Source organism: Carcharodon carcharias (assembly GCF_017639515.1).
Source record: "Carcharodon carcharias isolate sCarCar2 chromosome 39 unlocalized genomic scaffold, sCarCar2.pri SUPER_39_unloc_3, whole genome shotgun sequence".
NCBI lineage: Eukaryota > Metazoa > Chordata > Chondrichthyes > Lamniformes > Lamnidae > Carcharodon > Carcharodon carcharias.
This window is the reverse complement of record NW_024470836.1, coordinates 257,865-276,926: the sequence shown is the minus strand read 5'-3', so window position 1 is coordinate 276,926 and position 19,062 is coordinate 257,865. Positions and strand designations below refer to the sequence as shown.

Genomic DNA, 19,062 nt, shown 5'->3' with positions numbered 1-19,062 from the left:
TTGACTGGGGCAGGCCTCACCAGCTTTTCAGGCAGTGAGATATTTGACTGGGGTGGGCCTCACCAGCTTTTCAGGCAGAGTGAGCTATTTGACTAGGGGGGGGCTCGCCAGCTTGTCAGGCAGAGTGAGATATTTGACTGGAGCAAGCATATCCCATAATGCCTGTTTTGCGATGCCCACCTAGTCGAATTGCGTACCCCCCCCCCCCAATCCGTTACCAGCTTGAATCTAACTTGCCTGTTTTTTCTGTGTTTCTCCCTAGGGGGCGTCTCACTCCCGCTGCTCTCTCCAAACTCTCCTCCACCCCCCCCCCCCCCCCCCCCCCCCCCCCCCCCCCCCCCAACCCCGATGACCTCCCCCGCCAGTGAAGCCGGGTCGGAGGAGGACCCGGCGGCACCGGGGGCAGGGAGGGAGAGCCCGCGCCCCTTCCGGTGCGGCGAGTGCCCCCGGCGGTTCCGGACCTCCTCCAGCCTCCTGCGGCACCGGCACAGCCACTCGCCGGTCAAGCCGTACCAGTGCGCCGGCTGCGGCAGCGGCTTCGTGCAGCCGTCGGACCTGAGGGCGCACGGCCGGCGCTGCCGGGAGGCCTCGGGGGAGGGGGAGGGGGAGACTCCTCCCTTCATCTGCTCGCTCTGCGGCCGTGGTTTTGCCGGCGGTGGGCAAGCCTGCCCCCGGTGCTCCGCCGGGCGCCGGGCCTTCCCCTGCGGCCAGTCCTTCGGCCGGGCCAGCCGCGGTGAGGAGGGGGCGTACGCCTGCGCCGTCTGCGGCCGCCGGCTGAAGAGCCCCTCCAACCTGGCCCGGCACCGGCGGTGCCACGAGGCCGGCGGGCGGCCCTCCTACCCCTGCGGCCTCTGCGGCAAGTCCTTCGGCCAGTCCTCCAACCTGGCCGCCCACCGCCTGGCCCACGCCGGCGAGCGGCCCTACCCCTGCCGGCTGTGCGGCCGGGCCTTCGCCCGGGCGGCCCACCTCCGCCGGCACGCCGCCTCCTCCCACTCCGGTCGCCGGCCCTTCGCCTGCGCCGTCTGCGGCCGGGCCTTCTCTCGCTCCTGCAACCTGGTGCAGCACCACCGCACCCACACCGGCGAGCGGCCCTTCTCCTGCCCCCTCTGCCCTCGACGCTTCAACCGCTCCTACAACCTGCTGGCCCACCAGCGCTCCCGGCACAGCGAGGCACTGCCCCCCGGGAGCCCTGTCCCCGTCACGCTGACCCCCCCTCCTCCTCCTGCAGAGCCCAGGGACAGCAGCGGTGAGTCTGTAAGCTCGGGAGTGACTCGGTGACTTCTGGAGGACGTGGTGCTCTTGGGAGTGATTCTGTAACCTTTGGAATGATGTGGTGATTTCTGGAGTGACTATGTAACCTCGGGAGTGACTATACAACCTCGGGAGTGACTCTGTAACCTCGGGAGTAACGTGGTGATTTCTGGAGTGACTCTGTAACCTCGGGAGTAACGTGGTGATTTCTGGAGTGACTCTGTAACCTCGGGAGTGACGTGGTGATTTCTGGAGTGACTCTGTAACCTCGGGAGTGACGTGGTGATTTCTGGAGTGACTCTGTAACCTCGGGAGTGACGTGGTGATTTCTGGAGTGACTCTGTAACCTCGGGAGTGACGTGGTGATTTCTGGAGTGACTCTGTAACCTCGGGAGTGACTCTGTGACCTTGGGAACGATGTGGTGATTTCGGGACTGACTCTGTAACCTCGGGAATGATGTGGTGATTTCGGGAGTGACTGTAACCTCAGGAGTGACTCTGACTTCAGGAATGATGTGGTGATTTCTGGAGTGATTCTGTAACCTCGGGAATGATGTGGTGATTTCGGAAGTGACTCTGTAACCTCGGGAATGACGTGGTGATTTCAGGAGTGACTCTGTAACCTCGGGAATGACGTGGTGATTTCAGGAGTGACTCTGTAACCTCGGGAATGACGGTGATTTCTGGAGTGACTCTGTAACCTCGGGAATGATGTGGTGATTTCGGGAGTGACTCTGTAACCTTGGGAATGATGTGGTGATTTCGGGAGTGATTCTGTAACCTTGGGAATGATGTGGTGATTTCTGGAGTGATTCTGTAACCTCGGGAATGATGTGGTGATTTCGGGAGTGACTCTGTAACCTCGGGAATGACCCTCTAACCTCAGGACTGACGTGGTGATTTCTGGAGTGACTCTAACTTCTGTAGTGACTCGGTTACACTGGGAGTAACTCGCCGACTGTTACAGTGACTCATGGACACCTGGAGTGATCGTCTCGCCTCAGCAGCACCTCGTCGAGGACTGCAGGCAACCTTTAACCCCCGGGAGCAGCTCGCTCGCTCACTCACTCACTCGGTGACTTCACGAGTGCTCGGGGGTGACTCGTTCCCCTCTGAATAGTTTTGCCCGCTCCCAGTGTGATTCTGTTGGAGTGACCAGCGACTGCCCGGAGCGTTCTATCATGCACCGGCTCGATCTCACCAGAGTTTCCTCTCCCTCAGTTATATCCACTGCTCACGGAGGAGATGAGGGAGGCACAGGACCAGAGTTCAGGACTCGGTGGAGCATCAAACCCTTTTTTTACATCCCCCCTCCCCCACTCGCTTGCAGTCCAGATGCTGTGTCGATGTGGGAGAGAGAGAGGGGCAGAGGGAGATCGCAACGAATAAAGAATATTTTGTATAAGTGATTCTCGTGTGTGTGGGGTTTATATTCTTGTCTTACTGACCACATACCTCAGGCCCTGTCACTATGCTCATTTCAGCTCCCACGCTAACTTTGTCCCTCTATTAAACCCCACTCCAGAATCCAGGCTGAGTGCCAGCACTGTCAGAGGGAGATGTATATACTCTAGGATTTGAGTTCCATAATCCAGGCCGACACTCCCCCCGGTGCCAGTACTGAGGGAGCGCCGCACTGTCGGAGGGCCAGTGCCGAGGGAGCGCCGCACTGTCGGAGGGCCAGTGCCGAGGGAGCGCCGCACTGTCGGAGGGCCAGTGCCGAGGGAGCGCCGCACTGTCGGAGGGCCAGTGCCGAGGGAGCGCCGCACTGTCGGAGGGCCAGTGCCGAGGGAGCGCCGCACCGTCGGAGGGTCAGTACCGAGGGAGTGCCGCACCGTCGGAGGGTCAGTACCGAGGGAGCGCCGCACTGTCGGAGGGTCAGTGCCGAGGGAGCGCCGCACTGTCGGGGGGACCCGTTTCAGGAGCGGGTCTCCGGTTTTGCGAGGAACGACGATACAGCGAGACCGGCGTCTGGATCAATCACTTTATTGTCATTTCCAAAAAAATGTGCAGCTTGGCTGACAAGAGAATCCCTTTAATTACAATTATTATCATCATCATTTCTTTTTTTAAAAAAAAAAGGAAAGCGTGTCAAAGGTCATCGACCGAAAGACATGAAGTTGTGGGGGGGGGGGTGTGGGGGGGTGGGGAAGAGAGAGAGAGAGAGAGAGATGCTGGGCTCTCCCCGGGAACACTCCCCGTGTGCGTCTGTGCATGCACCGCACGGTCAGACCTTCCCTCTCACCACAGGTCGAGCTGAGACCTAACAGATCGGAGGAGTGGGGTGGGGGGGTGGGGGGGGGTTGGGTGGAGAGAGAGATTTCCACAGGGAGGGGATGGGGGGTGTGGGGGGTGTCCTGGGCCCCCCCCGATATTTAGCCCCCTCTCCGCCGACGTCGCTCGAGAGTGAAAGGTGGTCGAGCCGGGTTCCACCCTCGCGCTGAACGCCCGTGTGGGGAGGTCCTGCTCTGTGAACGATGGGCTCCCCTACCAGGAGGGAGAGCGGCTTGGGGAACGAGCCCCCTGTCCGAGCCGGAGGGCCGCAGCCCCTTCCAGAGGCCCCTGCGTCCCCACCCTCCCTCCCTTCGAGAAGACACACTCTTTCCTGTACCAAGCGCCCTTCAGTCCAAACTCAGCGGCCATAACCTTCCCCCTTCCTCGAACGGGATCCGGGGGTTTTGGAGGGGGGGGGAGGGGTTGCAGCCTTGCCCCGTTAACGGGCCCCTGGATGCAGGAGGGTGGGAGGGCTGGGGGCTGCATTGTGCTGAGCCGCGAAGCCTCCGTGGGCGAATAGCTCCCTTAACACCTCCCCCCCCCACCCCCGCCGAACCACCCGATGAGAGTGAGAGTGAAATCGGTTCCCGGCGCGAGACACGGACACCCTCCTGTGACCGCCCCCCCCCGCCACTACATACCCTGGGGGGGTGCTGGGGGCAGGAAGAGGGGGGTTCATCAATCCCACAATCCAGCTCCCAGGGACTCCAGTGCGACTTGACTGTGTGAGAGACAGAGGGAGCGAGAGAGAGAGAGGGGGAGAGGGAGAGAGAGTGAGTGCCAGAGGGAGCCAGAGAGAGAGAGTGCCAGAGGGAGCCAGAGAGAGAGTGAGCGCACCACTAGAGGGGGAGAGACAGAGAGTGAACGAGCGCCAGAGAGAGAGAGAGAGAGAGAGACAGACAGAGAGATAGCGAGCGCCAGAGAGATAGAGAGAGAGAGATAGCAAGCGCCAGAGAGAGAGAGAGAGATAGCAAGCGCCAGAGAGAGAGAGAGAGACAGAGAGATAGCGAGCGCCAGAGAGATAGAGAGATAGCAAGCGCCAGAGAGAGAGACAGACAGAGAGATAGCGAGCGCCAGAGAGATAGAGAGAGAGAGATAGCAAGCGCCAGAGAGAGAGATAGAGAGAGAGAGATAGCAAGCACCAGAGAGAGAGAGAGAGACAGAGAGATAGTGAGTGCCAGAGAGAGAGAGTGCCAGAGGGAGTCAGAGAGAGAGAGAGCGCCAGAGGAAGGGTGGGAGCGAGAGAGAGAAACAGAGCGAGTGAACGTCAGAGAGACAGAGAAGGAGGGAGCGAGCGCCGGGGGGGGGGGGGGGGGGGGGGGCGGGGGGGCACGGAGAGCCACAGGGATTTGGGGGGGGGGGGGGGTAGCGGAGAGCGAATCAATTCTCAGTTTGTGGACGAGCTCCTTTCCCGGTGCCCGTGAGGAAACTGGGCCGCGGCCGCTCGACCGTGGGGTGCTTCGTACATGCAGACAGCCCGAGTGTCGGGGCCCTGGGCCTGGTGACTGAGTGTGCAGGAGATGTACGGGGAGATGAGGGGGGGGGGGGGGGAGGGAGAGAGTTGGGGGGGGGAAGGGGAGGGGGAAGAGTGTCGGAGAAAGGGACCGGACTCGCTCTTTCACTCCTGCGGAGCCGCTGCCGGCGGCTGTTCCTGGCCGGCCGGCGCCTGCTCGGGTCCCGGCGTCTGGGCGGCCGTCTGCTGCCCTCCGCTCCCTTCCCCCTCTCGAGCGTCCGACTCCTCGTCCGAATTCTCCAGCGAGCCCTCGGCCTGCAGCACCCGGCGGCTGATCCTGGTGGTGAAGGGTAGGTGCCCTCCGCGTCTGCGGTGGGAGAGGGGGAACGAGAGAGAGAGAGAGAGAGAGAGGGAGAGGGAGAGAGGTGAGAGGCAATGCAACAAACTCCAGGACACACGAGAGAGGGAGCTCAATGTCTGACACTCGACAGCAGCGAGGGGAGAGGGGGAGGGAGGACGGAAGGGCGGGTAGGGGAGAGGGGGAGGGAGGAGAGGAAGCTAACACTGCAAAGGGATAGGCCACACCAGACGCAAACTCCTCCACATCATATCAGGGTGAGAGCACTAACACCGCAAACTCCGAGTGACGCATGCACGGCTGGGCAAGCAATGTTATAGAGCGGGAGGGAGAGAGAGAGAGTGTCGAGGGACAGAGAGAGAGGGAGAGAGACAGTGAGTGTCGAGGGACAGAGAGAGAAAGACGGTGAGTGTCGAGGGACAGACAGAGAGAGACGGTGAGTGTCGAGGGACAGAGAGAGAGACGGTGAGTGTCGAGGGACAGAGAGAGAGACAGTGAGTGTCGAGGGACAGAGAGAGAGACAGTGAGTGTCAAGGGACAGAGAGAGGACAGAGAGAGAGAGAGAGACAGAGAGAGACAGTGAGTGTCGAGGGACAGACAGAGAGAGGGAGAGAGACAGTGAGTGTCGAGGGACAGACAGAGAGAGACAGTGAGTGTCAAGGGACAGACAGAGAGAGACGGTGAGTGTCAAGGGACAGACAGAGAGAGACGGTGAGTGTCGAGGGAGAGAGAGAGAGAGACAGTGAGTGTCGAGGGACAGACAGAGAGAGACAGTGAGTGTCGAGGGACAGACAGAGAGAGACGGTGAGTGTCGAGGGAGAGAGAGAGAGAAGTGAGTGTCGAGGGACAGAGAGAGACAGTGAGTGTCGAGGGACAGAGAGAGAGAGACGGTGAGTGTCGAGGGACAGAGAGAGAGAGACGGTGAGTGTCGAGGGACAGAGAGAGAGAGACGGTGAGTGTCGAGGGACAGAGAGAGAGAGACGGTGAGTGTCGAGGGACAGAGAGAGAAGGACAGAGAGAGAGAGACAGTGAGTGTCGAGGGACAGAGAGACAGTGAGTGTCGAGGGACAGAGAGACAGTGAGTGTCGAGGGACAGAGAGACTGAGTGTCGAGGGACAGAGAGACTGAGTGTCGAGGGACAGAGAGACTGAGTGTCGAGGGACAGAGAGACTGAGTGTCGAGGGACAGAGAGACTGAGTGTCGAGGGACAGAGAGACTGAGTGTCGAGGGACAGAGAGACTGAGTGTCGAGGGACAGAGAGACTGAGTGTCGAGGGACAGAGAGACTGAGTGTCGAGGGACAGAGAGACTGAGTGTCGAGGGACAGAGAGACTGAGTGTCGAGGGACAGAGAGACTGAGTGTCGAGGGACAGAGAGACTGAGTGTCGAGGGACAGAGAGACTGAGTGTCGAGGGACAGAGAGACTGAGTGTCGAGGGACAGAGAGACTGAGTGTCGAGGGACAGAGAGACTGAGTGTCGAGGGACAGAGAGACTGAGTGTCGAGGGACAGAGAGACTGAGTGTCGAGGGACAGAGAGACTGAGTGTCGAGGGACAGAGAGACTGAGTGTCGAGGGACAGAGAGACTGAGTGTCGAGGGACAGAGAGACTGAGTGTCGAGGGACAGAGAGACTGAGTGTCGAGGGACAGAGAGACTGAGTGTCGAGGGACAGAGAGACTGAGTGTCGAGGGACAGAGAGACTGAGTGTCGAGGGACAGAGAGACTGAGTGTCGAGGGACAGAGAGACTGAGTGTCGAGGGACAGAGAGACTGAGTGTCGAGGGACAGAGAGACTGAGTGTCGAGGGACAGAGAGACTGAGTGTCGAGGGACAGAGAGACTGAGTGTCGAGGGACAGAGAGACTGAGTGTCGAGGGACAGAGAGACTGAGTGTCGAGGGACAGAGAGACTGAGTGTCGAGGGACAGAGAGACTGAGTGTCGAGGGACAGAGAGACTGAGTGTCGAGGGACAGAGAGACTGAGTGTCGAGGGACAGAGAGACTGAGTGTCGAGGGACAGAGAGACTGAGTGTCGAGGGACAGAGAGACTGAGTGTCGAGGGACAGAGAGACTGAGTGTCGAGGGACAGAGAGACTGAGTGTCGAGGGACAGAGAGACTGAGTGTCGAGGGACAGAGAGACTGAGTGTCGAGGGACAGAGAGAGAGACTGAGTGTCGAGGGACAGAGAGAGAGAGTGAGTGTCGAGGGACAGAGAGAGAGAGTGAGTGTCGAGGGACAGAGAGAGAGAGAGTGTGACAAGGGACAGAGAGACAGTGAGTGTCGAGGGACAGAGAGAGACAGTGAGTGTCGAGGGACAGAGACAGTGAGTGTCGAGGGACAGAGACAGTGAGTGTCGAGGGACAGAGACAGTGAGTGTCGAGGGACAGAGAGACAGTGAGTGTCGAGGGACAGAGAGACAGTGAGTGTCGAGGGACAGAGAGACAGTGAGTGTCGAGGGACAGAGAGACAGTGAGTGTCGAGGGACAGAGAGACAGTGAGTGTCGAGGGACAGAGAGACAGTGAGTGTCGAGGGACAGAGAGACAGTGAGTGTCGAGGGACAGAGAGACAGTGAGTGTCGAGGGACAGAGAGACAGTGAGTGTCGAGGGACAGAGAGACAGTGAGTGTCGAGGGACAGAGAGACAGTGAGTGTCGAGGGACAGAGAGACAGTGAGTGTCGAGGGACAGAGACAGTGAGTGTCGAGGGACAGAGAGACAGTGAGTGTCGAGAGACAGAGAGACAGTGAGTGTCGAGGGACAGAGAGACAGTGAGTGTCGAGGGACAGAGAGACTGAGTGTCGAGGGACAGAGAGACAGTGAGTGTCGAGGGACAGAGAGAGAGAGACAGTGAGTGTCGAGGGACAGAGAGAGAGAGACAGTGAGAGAGAGACAGTGAGTGTCGAGGGACAGACAGAGAGAGAGAGTGAGTGTCGAGGGACAGACAGAGAGAGAGAGTGAGTGTCGAGGGACAGACAGAGAGAGAGAGTGAGTGTCGAGGGACAGAGAGAGAGAGAGTGAGTGTCGAGGGACAGAGAGAGAGAGAGAGAGTGAGTGTCGAGGGACAGAGAGAGAGAGAGAGTGAGTGTCGAGGGACAGAGAGAGAGAGAGAGTGAGTGTCGAGGGACAGAGAGAGAGAGAGTGTGTGTCGAGGGACAGAGAGAGAGAGAGAGAGTGTCGAGGGACAGAGAGAGAGAGAGAGAGTGAGTGTCGAGGGACAGAGAGAGAGAGAGAGAGTGAGTGTCGAGGGACAGAGAGAGAGAGAGAGAGTGAGTGTCGAGGGACAGAGAGAGAGAGTGAGTGTCGAGGGAGAGAGAGAGAGTGAGTGTCGAGGGAGAGAGAGAGAGAGAGTGAGTGTCGAGGGAGAGAGAGAGAGAGAGAGTGAGTGTCGAGGGAGAGAGAGAGAGTGAGTGTCGAGGGACAGAGAGAGAGAGAGTGAGTGTCGAGGGACAGAGAGAGGGAGACAGTGAGTGTCGAGGGACAGAGAAAGGGAGACAGTGAGTGTCGAGGGACAGAGAGAGGGAGACAGTGAGTGTCGAGGGACAGAGAGAGGGAGACAGTGAGTGTCGAGGGACAGAGAGAGGGAGACAGTGAGTGTCGAGGGACAGAGAGAGGGAGACAGTGAGTGTCGAGGGACAGAGAGAGGGAGACGGTGAGTGTCGAGGGACAGAGAGAGGGAGACGGTGAGTGTCGAGGGACAGAGAGAGGGAGACGGTGAGTGTCGAGGGACAGAGAGAGAGAGACGGTGAGTGTCGAGGGACAGAGAGAGAGACGGTGAGTGTCGAGGGACAGAGAGAGAGAGACGGTGAGTGTCGAGGGACAGAGAGAGAAGGACAGAGAGAGAGAGAGACAGTGAGTGTTGAGGGACAGAGAGACAGTGAGTGTTGAGGGACAGAGAGACAGAGTGTCGAGGGACAGAGAGACGGTGAGTGTCGAGGGACAGAGAGAGAGAGACGGTGAGTGTCGAGGGACAGAGAGAGAAGGACAGAGAGAGAGAGAGACAGTGAGTGTTGAGGGACAGAGAGACAGTGAGTGTTGAGGGACAGAGAGACAGAGTGTCGAGGGACAGAGAGACGGTGAGTGTCGAGGGACAGAGAGAGAGAGACGGTGAGTGTCGAGGGACAGAGAGAGAAGGACAGAGAGAGAGAGAGACAGTGAGTGTTGAGGGACAGAGAGACAGTGAGTGTTGAGGGACAGAGAGACAGAGTGTCGAGGGACAGAGAGACTGAGTGTCGAGGGACAGAGAGACTGAGTGTCGAGGGACAGAGAGACTGAGTGTCGAGGGACAGAGAGACTGAGTGTCGAGGGACAGAGAGACTGAGTGTCGAGGGACAGAGAGACTGAGTGTCGAGGGACAGAGAGACTGAGTGTCGAGGGACAGAGAGACTGAGTGTCGAGGGACAGAGAGACTGAGTGTCGAGGGACAGAGAGACTGAGTGTCGAGGGACAGAGAGACTGAGTGTCGAGGGACAGAGAGACTGAGTGTCGAGGGACAGAGAGACTGAGTGTCGAGGGACAGAGAGACTGAGTGTCGAGGGACAGAGAGACTGAGTGTCGAGGGACAGAGAGACTGAGTGTCGAGGGACAGAGAGACTGAGTGTCGAGGGACAGAGAGACTGAGTGTCGAGGGACAGAGAGACTGAGTGTCGAGGGACAGAGGGACTGAGTGTCGAGGGACAGAGAGACTGAGTGTCGAGGGACAGAGAGACTGAGTGTCGAGGGACAGAGAGACTGAGTGTCGAGGGACAGAGAGACTGAGTGTCGAGGGACAGAGAGAGAGAGTGAGTGTCGAGGGACAGAGAGAGAGAGAGTGAGTGTCGAGGGACAGAGAGAGAGAGTGAGTGTCGAGGGACAGAGAGAGAGAGAGAGTGTGACAAGGGACAGAGAGACAGTGAGTGACAAGGGACAGAGAGAGACAGTGAGTGTCGAGGGACAGAGACAGTGAGTGTCGAGGGACAGAGACAGTGAGTGTCGAGGGACAGAGACAGTGAGTGTCGAGGGACAGAGACAGTGAGTGTCGAGGGACAGAGAGACAGTGAGTGTCGAGGGACAGAGAGACAGTGAGTGTCGAGGGACAGAGAGACAGTGAGTGTCGAGGGACAGAGAGACAGTGAGTGTCGAGGGACAGAGAGACAGTGAGTGTCGAGGGACAGAGAGACAGTGAGTGTCGAGGGACAGAGAGACAGTGAGTGTCGAGGGACAGAGAGACAGTGAGTGTCGAGGGACAGAGAGACAGTGAGTGTCGAGGGACAGCGAGACAGTGAGTGTCGAGGGACAGAGAGACAGTGAGTGTCGAGGGACAGAGAGACTGAGTGTCGAGGGACAGAGAGACTGAGTGTCGAGGGACAGAGAGACAGTGAGTGTCGAGGGACAGAGAGAGAGAGACAGTGAGTGTCGAGGGACAGAGAGAGAGACAGTGAGAGAGAGACAGTGAGTGTCGAGGGACAGAGAGAGAGAGACAGTGAGAGAGAGACAGTGAGTGTCGAGGGACAGACAGAGAGAGAGAGTGAGTGTCGAGGGACAGACAGAGAGAGAGAGTGAGTGTCGAGGGACAGACAGAGAGAGAGAGTGAGTGTCGAGGGACAGAGAGAGAGAGAGTGAGTGTCGAGGGACAGAGAGAGAGAGAGAGTGAGTGTCGAGGGACAGAGAGAGAGAGAGAGTGAGTGTCGAGGGACAGAGAGAGAGAGAGAGAGTGAGTGTCGAGGGACAGAGAGAGAGAGAGAGTGAGTGTCGAGGGACAGAGAGAGAGAGAGAGAGAGTGAGTGTCGAGGGACAGAGAGAGAGAGTGAGTGTCGAGGGAGAGAGAGAGTGAGTGTCGAGGGAGAGAGAGAGAGAGAGTGAGTGTCGAGGGAGAGAGAGAGAGAGAGAGAGAGTGAGTGTCGAGGGAGAGAGAGAGAGTGAGTGTCGAGGGAGAGAGAGAGAGTGAGTGTCGAGGGACAGAGAGAGAGAGAGAGTGAGTGTCGAGGGACAGAGAGAGAGAGTGTGTCGAGGGACAGAGAGAGGGAGACAGTGAGTGTCGAGGGACAGACAGAGAGAGACGGTGAGTGTCGAGGGACAGAGAGAGAGACGGTGAGTGTCGAGGGACAGAGAGAGAGGGAGAGAGACAGTGAGTGTCGAGGGACAGAGAGAGAAAGACGGTGAGTGTCGAGGGACAGACAGAGAGAGACGGTGAGTGTCGAGGGACAGAGAGAGAGACGGTGAGTGTCGAGGGACAGAGAGAGAGACAGTGAGTGTCGAGGGACAGAGAGAGAGACAGTGAGTGTCAAGGGACAGAGAGAGGACAGAGAGAGAGAGAGAGACAGAGAGAGACAGTGAGTGTCGAGGGACAGACAGAGAGAGGGAGAGAGACAGTGAGTGTCGAGGGACAGACAGAGAGAGACAGTGAGTGTCAAGGGACAGACAGAGAGAGACGGTGAGTGTCAAGGGACAGACAGAGAGAGACGGTGAGTGTCGAGGGAGAGAGAGAGAGAGACAGTGAGTGTCGAGGGACAGACAGAGAGAGACGGTGAGTGTCAAGGGACAGACAGAGAGAGACGGTGAGTGTCGAGGGACAGAGAGAGAGAGACGGTGAGTGTCGAGGGACAGAGAGAGAGAGACGGTGAGTGTCGAGGGACAGAGAGAGAGAGACGGTGAGTGTCGAGGGACAGAGAGAGAGAGACGGTGAGTGTCGAGGGACAGAGAGAGAAGGACAGAGAGAGAGAGACAGTGAGTGTTGAGGGACAGAGAGAGAGAGACAGTGAGTGTCGAGGGACAGAGAGACAGTGAGTGTCGAGGGACAGAGAGACTGAGTGTCGAGGGACAGAGAGACTGAGTGTCGAGGGACAGAGAGACTGAGTGTCGAGGGACAGAGAGACTGAGTGTCGAGGGACAGAGAGACTGAGTGTCGAGGGACAGAGAGACTGAGTGTCGAGGGACAGAGAGACTGAGTGTCGAGGGACAGAGAGACTGAGTGTCGAGGGACAGAGAGACTGAGTGTCGAGGGACAGAGAGACTGAGTGTCGAGGGACAGAGAGACTGAGTGTCGAGGGACAGAGAGACTGAGTGTCGAGGGACAGAGAGACTGAGTGTCGAGGGACAGAGAGACTGAGTGTCGAGGGACAGAGAGACTGAGTGTCGAGGGACAGAGAGACTGAGTGTCGAGGGACAGAGAGACTGAGTGTCGAGGGACAGAGAGGACTGAGTGTCGAGGGACAGAGAGACTGAGTGTCGAGGGACAGAGAGACTGAGTGTCGAGGGACAGAGAGACTGAGTGTCGAGGGACAGAGAGACTGAGTGTCGAGGGACAGAGAGACTGAGTGTCGAGGGACAGAGAGACTGAGTGTCGAGGGACAGAGAGACTGAGTGTCGAGGGACAGAGAGACTGAGTGTCGAGGGACAGAGAGACTGAGTGTCGAGGGACAGAGAGACTGAGTGTCGAGGGACAGAGAGACTGAGTGTCGAGGGGACAGAGAGACTGAGTGTCGAGGGACAGAGAGACTGAGTGTCGAGGGACAGAGAGACTGAGTGTCGAGGGACAGAGAGACTGAGTGTCGAGGGACAGAGAGACTGAGTGTCGAGGGACAGAGAGACTGAGTGTCGAGGGACAGAGAGACTGAGTGTCGAGGACAGAGAGACTGAGTGTCGAGGGACAGAGAGACTGAGTGTCGAGGGACAGAGAGACTGAGTGTCGAGGGACAGAGAGACTGAGTGTCGAGGGACAGAGAGAGAGACTGAGTGTCGAGGGACAGAGAGAGAGAGTGAGTGTCGAGGGACAGAGAGAGAGAGTGAGTGTCGAGGGACAGAGAGAGAGAGAGTGTGACAAGGGACAGAGAGACAGTGAGTGTCGAGGGACAGAGAGAGACAGTGAGTGTCGAGGGACAGAGACAGTGAGTGTCGAGGGACAGAGACAGTGAGTGTCGAGGGACAGAGACAGTGAGTGTCGAGGGACAGAGAGACAGTGAGTGTCGAGGGACAGAGAGACAGTGAGTGTCGAGGGACAGAGAGACAGTGAGTGTCGAGGGACAGAGAGACAGTGAGTGTCGAGGGACAGAGAGACAGTGAGTGTCGAGGGACAGAGAGACAGTGAGTGTCGAGGGACAGAGAGACAGTGAGTGTCGAGGGACAGAGAGACAGTGAGTGTCGAGGGACAGAGAGACAGTGAGTGTCGAGGGACAGAGAGACAGTGAGTGTCGAGGGACAGAGAGACAGTGAGTGTCGAGGGACAGAGAGACAGTGAGTGTCGAGGGACAGAGACAGTGAGTGTCGAGGGACAGAGAGACAGTGAGTGTCGAGAGACAGAGAGACAGTGAGTGTCAAGGGACAGAGAGACAGTGAGTGTCGAGGGACAGAGAGACTGAGTGTCGAGGGACAGAGAGACAGTGAGTGTCGAGGGACAGAGAGAGAGAGACAGTGAGTGTCGAGGGACAGAGAGAGAGAGACAGTGAGAGAGAGACAGTGAGTGTCGAGGGACAGACAGAGAGAGAGAGTGAGTGTCGAGGGACAGACAGAGAGAGAGAGTGAGTGTCGAGGGACAGACAGAGAGAGAGAGTGAGTGTCGAGGGACAGAGAGAGAGAGAGTGAGTGTCGAGGGACAGAGAGAGAGAGAGAGAGTGAGTGTCGAGGGACAGAGAGAGAGAGAGAGTGAGTGTCGAGGGACAGAGAGAGAGAGAGAGTGAGTGTCGAGGGACAGAGAGAGAGAGAGTGTGTGTCGAGGGACAGAGAGAGAGAGAGAGAGTGTCGAGGGACAGAGAGAGAGAGAGAGAGAGTGAGTGTCGAGGGACAGAGAGAGAGAGAGAGAGTGAGTGTCGAGGGACAGAGAGAGAGAGAGAGAGTGAGTGTCGAGGGACAGAGAGAGAGTGAGTGTCGAGGGAGAGAGAGAGAGTGAGTGTCGAGGGAGAGAGAGAGAGAGAGTGAGTGTCGAGGGAGAGAGAGAGAGAGAGAGTGAGTGTCGAGGGAGAGAGAGAGAGTGAGTGTCGAGGGACAGAGAGAGAGAGAGAGAGTGAGTGTCGAGGGACAGAGAGAGGGAGACAGTGAGTGTCGAGGGACAGAGAAAGGGAGACAGTGAGTGTCGAGGGACAGAGAGAGGGAGACAGTGAGTGTCGAGGGACAGAGAGAGGGAGACAGTGAGTGTCGAGGGACAGAGAGAGTGAGACAGTGAGTGTCGAGGGACAGAGAGAGGGAGACAGTGAGTGTCGAGGGACAGAGAGAGGGAGACAGTGAGTGTCGAGGGACAGAGAGAGGGAGACGGTGAGTGTCGAGGGACAGAGAGAGGGAGACGGTGAGTGTCGAGGGACAGAGAGAGAGAGACGGTGAGTGTCGAGGGACAGAGAGAGAGACGGTGAGTGTCGAGGGACAGAGAGAGAGAGACGGTGAGTGTCGAGGGACAGAGAGAGAAGGACAGAGAGAGAGAGAGACAGTGAGTGTTGAGGGACAGAGAGACAGTGAGTGTTGAGGGACAGAGAGACAGAGTGTCGAGGGACAGAGAGACGGTGAGTGTCGAGGGACAGAGAGAGAGAGACGGTGAGTGTCGAGGGACAGAGAGAGAAGGACAGAGAGAGAGAGAGACAGTGAGTGTTGAGGGACAGAGAGACAGTGAGTGTTGAGGGACAGAGAGACAGAGTGTCGAGGGACAGAGAGACGGTGAGTGTCGAGGGACAGAGAGAGAGAGACGGTGAGTGTCGAGGGACAGAGAGAGAAGGACAGAGAGAGAGAGAGACAGTGAGTGTTGAGGGACAGAGAGACAGTGAGTGTTGAGGGACAGAGAGACAGAGTGTCGAGGGACAGAGAGACTGAGTGTCGAGGGACAGAGAGACTGAGTGTCGAGGGACAGAGAGACTGAGTGTCGAGGGACAGAGAGACTGAGTGTCGAGGGACAGAGAGACTGAGTGTCGAGGGACAGAGAGACTGAGTGTCGAGGGACAGAGAGACTGAGTGTCGAGGGACAGAGAGACTGAGTGTCGAGGGACAGAGAGACTGAGTGTCGAGGGACAGAGAGACTGAGTGTCGAGGGACAGAGAGACTGAGTGTCGAGGGACAGAGAGACTGAGTGTCGAGGGACAGAGAGACTGAGTGTCGAGGGACAGAGAGACTGAGTGTCGAGGGACAGAGAGACTGAGTGTCGAGGGACAGAGAGACTGAGTGTCGAGGGACAGAGAGACTGAGTGTCGAGGGACAGAGAGACTGAGTGTCGAGGGACAGAGAGACTGAGTGTCGAGGGACAGAGGGACTGAGTGTCGAGGGACAGAGAGACTGAGTGTCGAGGGACAGAGAGACTGAGTGTCGAGGGACAGAGAGACTGAGTGTCGAGGGACAGAGAGACTGAGTGTCGAGGGACAGAGAGAGAGAGTGAGTGTCGAGGGACAGAGAGAGAGAGAGTGAGTGTCGAGGGACAGAGAGAGAGAGTGAGTGTCGAGGGACAGAGAGAGAGAGAGAGTGTGACAAGGGACAGAGAGACAGTGAGTGACAAGGGACAGAGAGAGACAGTGAGTGTCGAGGGACAGAGACAGTGAGTGTCGAGGGACAGAGACAGTGAGTGTCGAGGGACAGAGACAGTGAGTGTCGAGGGACAGAGACAGTGAGTGTCGAGGGACAGAGACAGTGAGTGTCGAGGGACAGAGAGACAGTGAGTGTCGAGGGACAGAGAGACAGTGAGTGTCGAGGGACAGAGAGACAGTGAGTGTCGAGGGACAGAGAGACAGTGAGTGTCGAGGGACAGAGAGACAGTGAGTGTCGAGGGACAGAGAGACAGTGAGTGTCGAGGGACAGAGAGACAGTGAGTGTCGAGGGACAGAGAGACAGTGAGTGTCGAGGGACAGCGAGACAGTGAGTGTCGAGGGACAGAGAGACAGTGAGTGTCGAGGGACAGAGAGACTGAGTGTCGAGGGACAGAGAGACTGAGTGTCGAGGGACAGAGAGACAGTGAGTGTCGAGGGACAGAGAGAGAGAGACAGTGAGTGTCGAGGGACAGAGAGAGAGACAGTGAGAGAGAGACAGTGAGTGTCGAGGGACAGAGAGAGAGAGACAGTGAGAGAGAGACAGTGAGTGTCGAGGGACAGACAGAGAGAGAGAGTGAGTGTCGAGGGACAGACAGAGAGAGAGAGTGAGTGTCGAGGGACAGACAGAGAGAGAGAGTGAGTGTCGAGGGACAGACAGAGAGAGAGAGAGTGAGTGTCGAGGGACAGAGAGAGAGAGAGAGTGAGTGTCGAGGGACAGAGAGAGAGAGAGAGTGAGTGTCGAGGGACAGAGAGAGAGAGAGAGAGTGAGTGTCGAGGGACAGAGAGAGAGAGAGAGAGTGAGTGTCGAGGGACAGAGAGAGAGAGAGAGAGAGTGAGTGTCGAGGGACAGAGAGAGAGAGTGAGTGTCGAGGGAGAGAGAGAGTGAGTGTCGAGGGAGAGAGAGAGAGAGAGTGAGTGTCGAGGGAGAGAGAGAGAGAGAGAGAGAGTGAGTGTCGAGGGAGAGAGAGAGAGTGAGTGTCGAGGGAGAGAGAGAGAGTGAGTGTCGAGGGACAGAGAGAGAGAGAGAGTGAGTGTCGAGGGACAGAGAGAGAGAGAGAGTGAGTGTCGAGGGACAGAGAGAGAGAGTGTGTCGAGGGACAGAGAGAGGGAGACAGTGAGTGTCGAGGGACAGAGAGAGGGAGACAGTGAGTGTCGAGGGACAGAGAGAGGGAGACAGTGAGTGTCGAGGGACAGAGAGAGGGAGACAGTGAGTGTCGAGGGACAGAGAGAGGGAGACAGTGAGTGTCGAGGGACAGAGAGAGGGAGACAGTGAGTGTCGAGGGACAGAGAGAGGGAGACAGTGAGTGTCGAGGGACAGAGAGAGGGAGACAGTGAGTGTCGAGGGACAGAGAGAGGGAGACAGTGAGTGTCGAGGGACAGAGAGAGGGAGACAGTGAGTGTCGAGGGACAGAGAGAGGGAGACAGTGAGTGTCGAGGGACAGAGAGAGGGAGACAGTGAGTGTCGAGGGACAGAGAGAGGGAGACAGTGAGTGTCGAGGGACAGAGAGAGGGAGACAGTGAGTGTCGAGGGACAGAGAGAGGGAGACAGTGAGTGTCGAGGGACAGAGAGAGGGAGACAGTGAGTGTCGAGGGACAGAGAGAGGGAGACAGTGAGTGTCGAGGGACAGAGAGAGGGAGACAGTGAGTGTCGAGGGACAGAGAGAGGGAGACAGTGAGTGTCGAGGGACAGAGAGAGGGAGACAGTGAGTGTCGAGGGACAGAGAGAGGGAGACAGTGAGTGTCGAGGGACAGAGAGAGGGAGACAGTGAGTGTCGAGGGACAGAGAGAGGGAGACAGTGAGTGTCGAGGGACAGAGAGAGTGAGACAGTGAGTGTCGAGGGACAGAGAGAGGGAGACAGTGAGTGTCGAGGGACAGAGAGAGGGAGACAGTGAGTGTCGAGGGGACAGAGAGAGGGAGACAGTGAGTGTCGAGGGACAGAGAGAGGGAGACAGTGAGTGTCGAGGGACAGAGAGAGGGAGACAGTGAGTGTCGAGGGACAGAGAGAGGGAGACAGTGAGTGTCGAGGGACAGAGGGAGACAGTGAGTGTCGAGGGACAGAGAGGGAGACAGTGAGTGTCGAGGGACAGAGAGAGGGAGACAGTGAGTGTCGAGGGACAGAGAGAGGGAGACAGTGAGTGTCGAGGGACAGAGAGAGGGAGACAGTGAGTGTCGAGGGACAGAGAGAGGGAGACAGTGAGTGTCGAGGGACAGAGAGAGGGAGACAGTGAGTGTCGAGGGACAGAGAGAGGGAGACAGTGAGTGTCGAGGGACAGAGAGAGGGAGACAGTGAGTGTCGAGGGACAGAGAGAGGGAGACAGTGAGTGTCGAGGGACAGAGAGAGGGAGACAGTGAGTGTCGAGGGACAGAGAGAGGGAGACAGTGAGTGTCGAGGGACAGAGAGAGGGAGACAGTGAGTGTCGAGGGACAGAGAGAGGGAGACTGAGTGTCGAGGGACAGAGAGGGAGACAGTGAGTGTCGAGGGACAGAGAGAGGGAGACAGTGAGTGTCGAGGGACAGAGAGAGGGAGACAGTGAGTGTCGAGGGACAGAGAGAGGGAGACAGTGAGTGTCGAGGGACAGAGAGAGGGAGACAGTGAGTGTCGAGGGACAGAGAGAGGGAGACAGTGAGTGTCGAGGGACAGAGAGAGGGAGACAGTGAGTGTCGAGGGACAGAGAGAGGGAGACAGTGAGTGTCGAGGGACAGAGAGAGGGAGACAGTGAGTGTCGAGGGACAGAGGGAGACAGTGTCGAGGGACAGAGAGAGGGAGACAGTGTCGAGGGACAGAGAGAGGGAGACAGTGTCGAGGGACAGAGAGAGGGAGACAGTGTCGAGGGAGAGAGAGAGGGAGACAGTGTCGAGGGAGAGAGAGAGGGAGACAGTGTCGAGGGACAGAGAGAGGGAGACAGTGTCGAGGGACAGAGAGAGGGAGACAGTGTCGAGGGACAGAGAGAGGGAGACAGTGTCGAGGGACAGAGAGAGGGAGACAGTGTCGAGGGACAGAGAGAGGGAGACAGTGTCGAGGGACAGAGAGAGGGAGACAGTGTCGAGGGACAGAGAGAGGGAGACAGTGTCGAGGGACAGAGAGAGGGAGACAGTGTCGAGGGACAGAGAGAGGGAGACAGTGTCGAGGGACAGAGAGAGGGAGACAGTGTCGAGGGACAGAGAGAGGGAGACCAGTGTCGAGGGACAGAGAGAGGGAGACAGTGTCGAGGGACAGAGAGAGGGAGACAGTGTCGAGGGACAGAGAGAGGGAGACAGTGT

General features: G+C 57.9%; 2 protein-coding genes across 2 annotated transcripts in view; one reads left to right on the top strand and one right to left on the bottom strand.

The window, feature by feature from the left end:
• Positions 1–348: 348 nt before the first annotated feature.
• Positions 349–1,278, top strand: LOC121274963 (gastrula zinc finger protein XlCGF17.1-like). The gene has a single exon (XM_041182336.1). The coding sequence runs from the start codon at positions 349–351 to the stop codon at positions 1,276–1,278; it is 930 nt and encodes a 309-aa protein (XP_041038270.1).
• A 3,801-nt stretch (positions 1,279–5,079) lies between these two features.
• The window catches only part of LOC121274972 (myosin heavy chain, embryonic smooth muscle isoform-like), a 36,967-nt gene continuing 22,984 nt past the window's right edge, over positions 5,080–19,062 (bottom strand). Inside the window, exon 11 of the mRNA XM_041182351.1 lies at positions 5,080–5,345. Within this exon, the coding sequence (XP_041038285.1) occupies positions 5,144–5,345 (202 nt within the window). The 3' untranslated portion in view covers positions 5,080–5,143. The remainder of the gene's footprint in view (positions 5,346–19,062) is intronic.

Bases quoted from the DNA above. Each gene is read 5' to 3' on its own strand.
- LOC121274963 (XM_041182336.1), top strand. From the start codon at position 349: ATGACCTCCCCCGCCAGTGAAGCCGGGTCGGAGGAGGACCCGGCGGCA.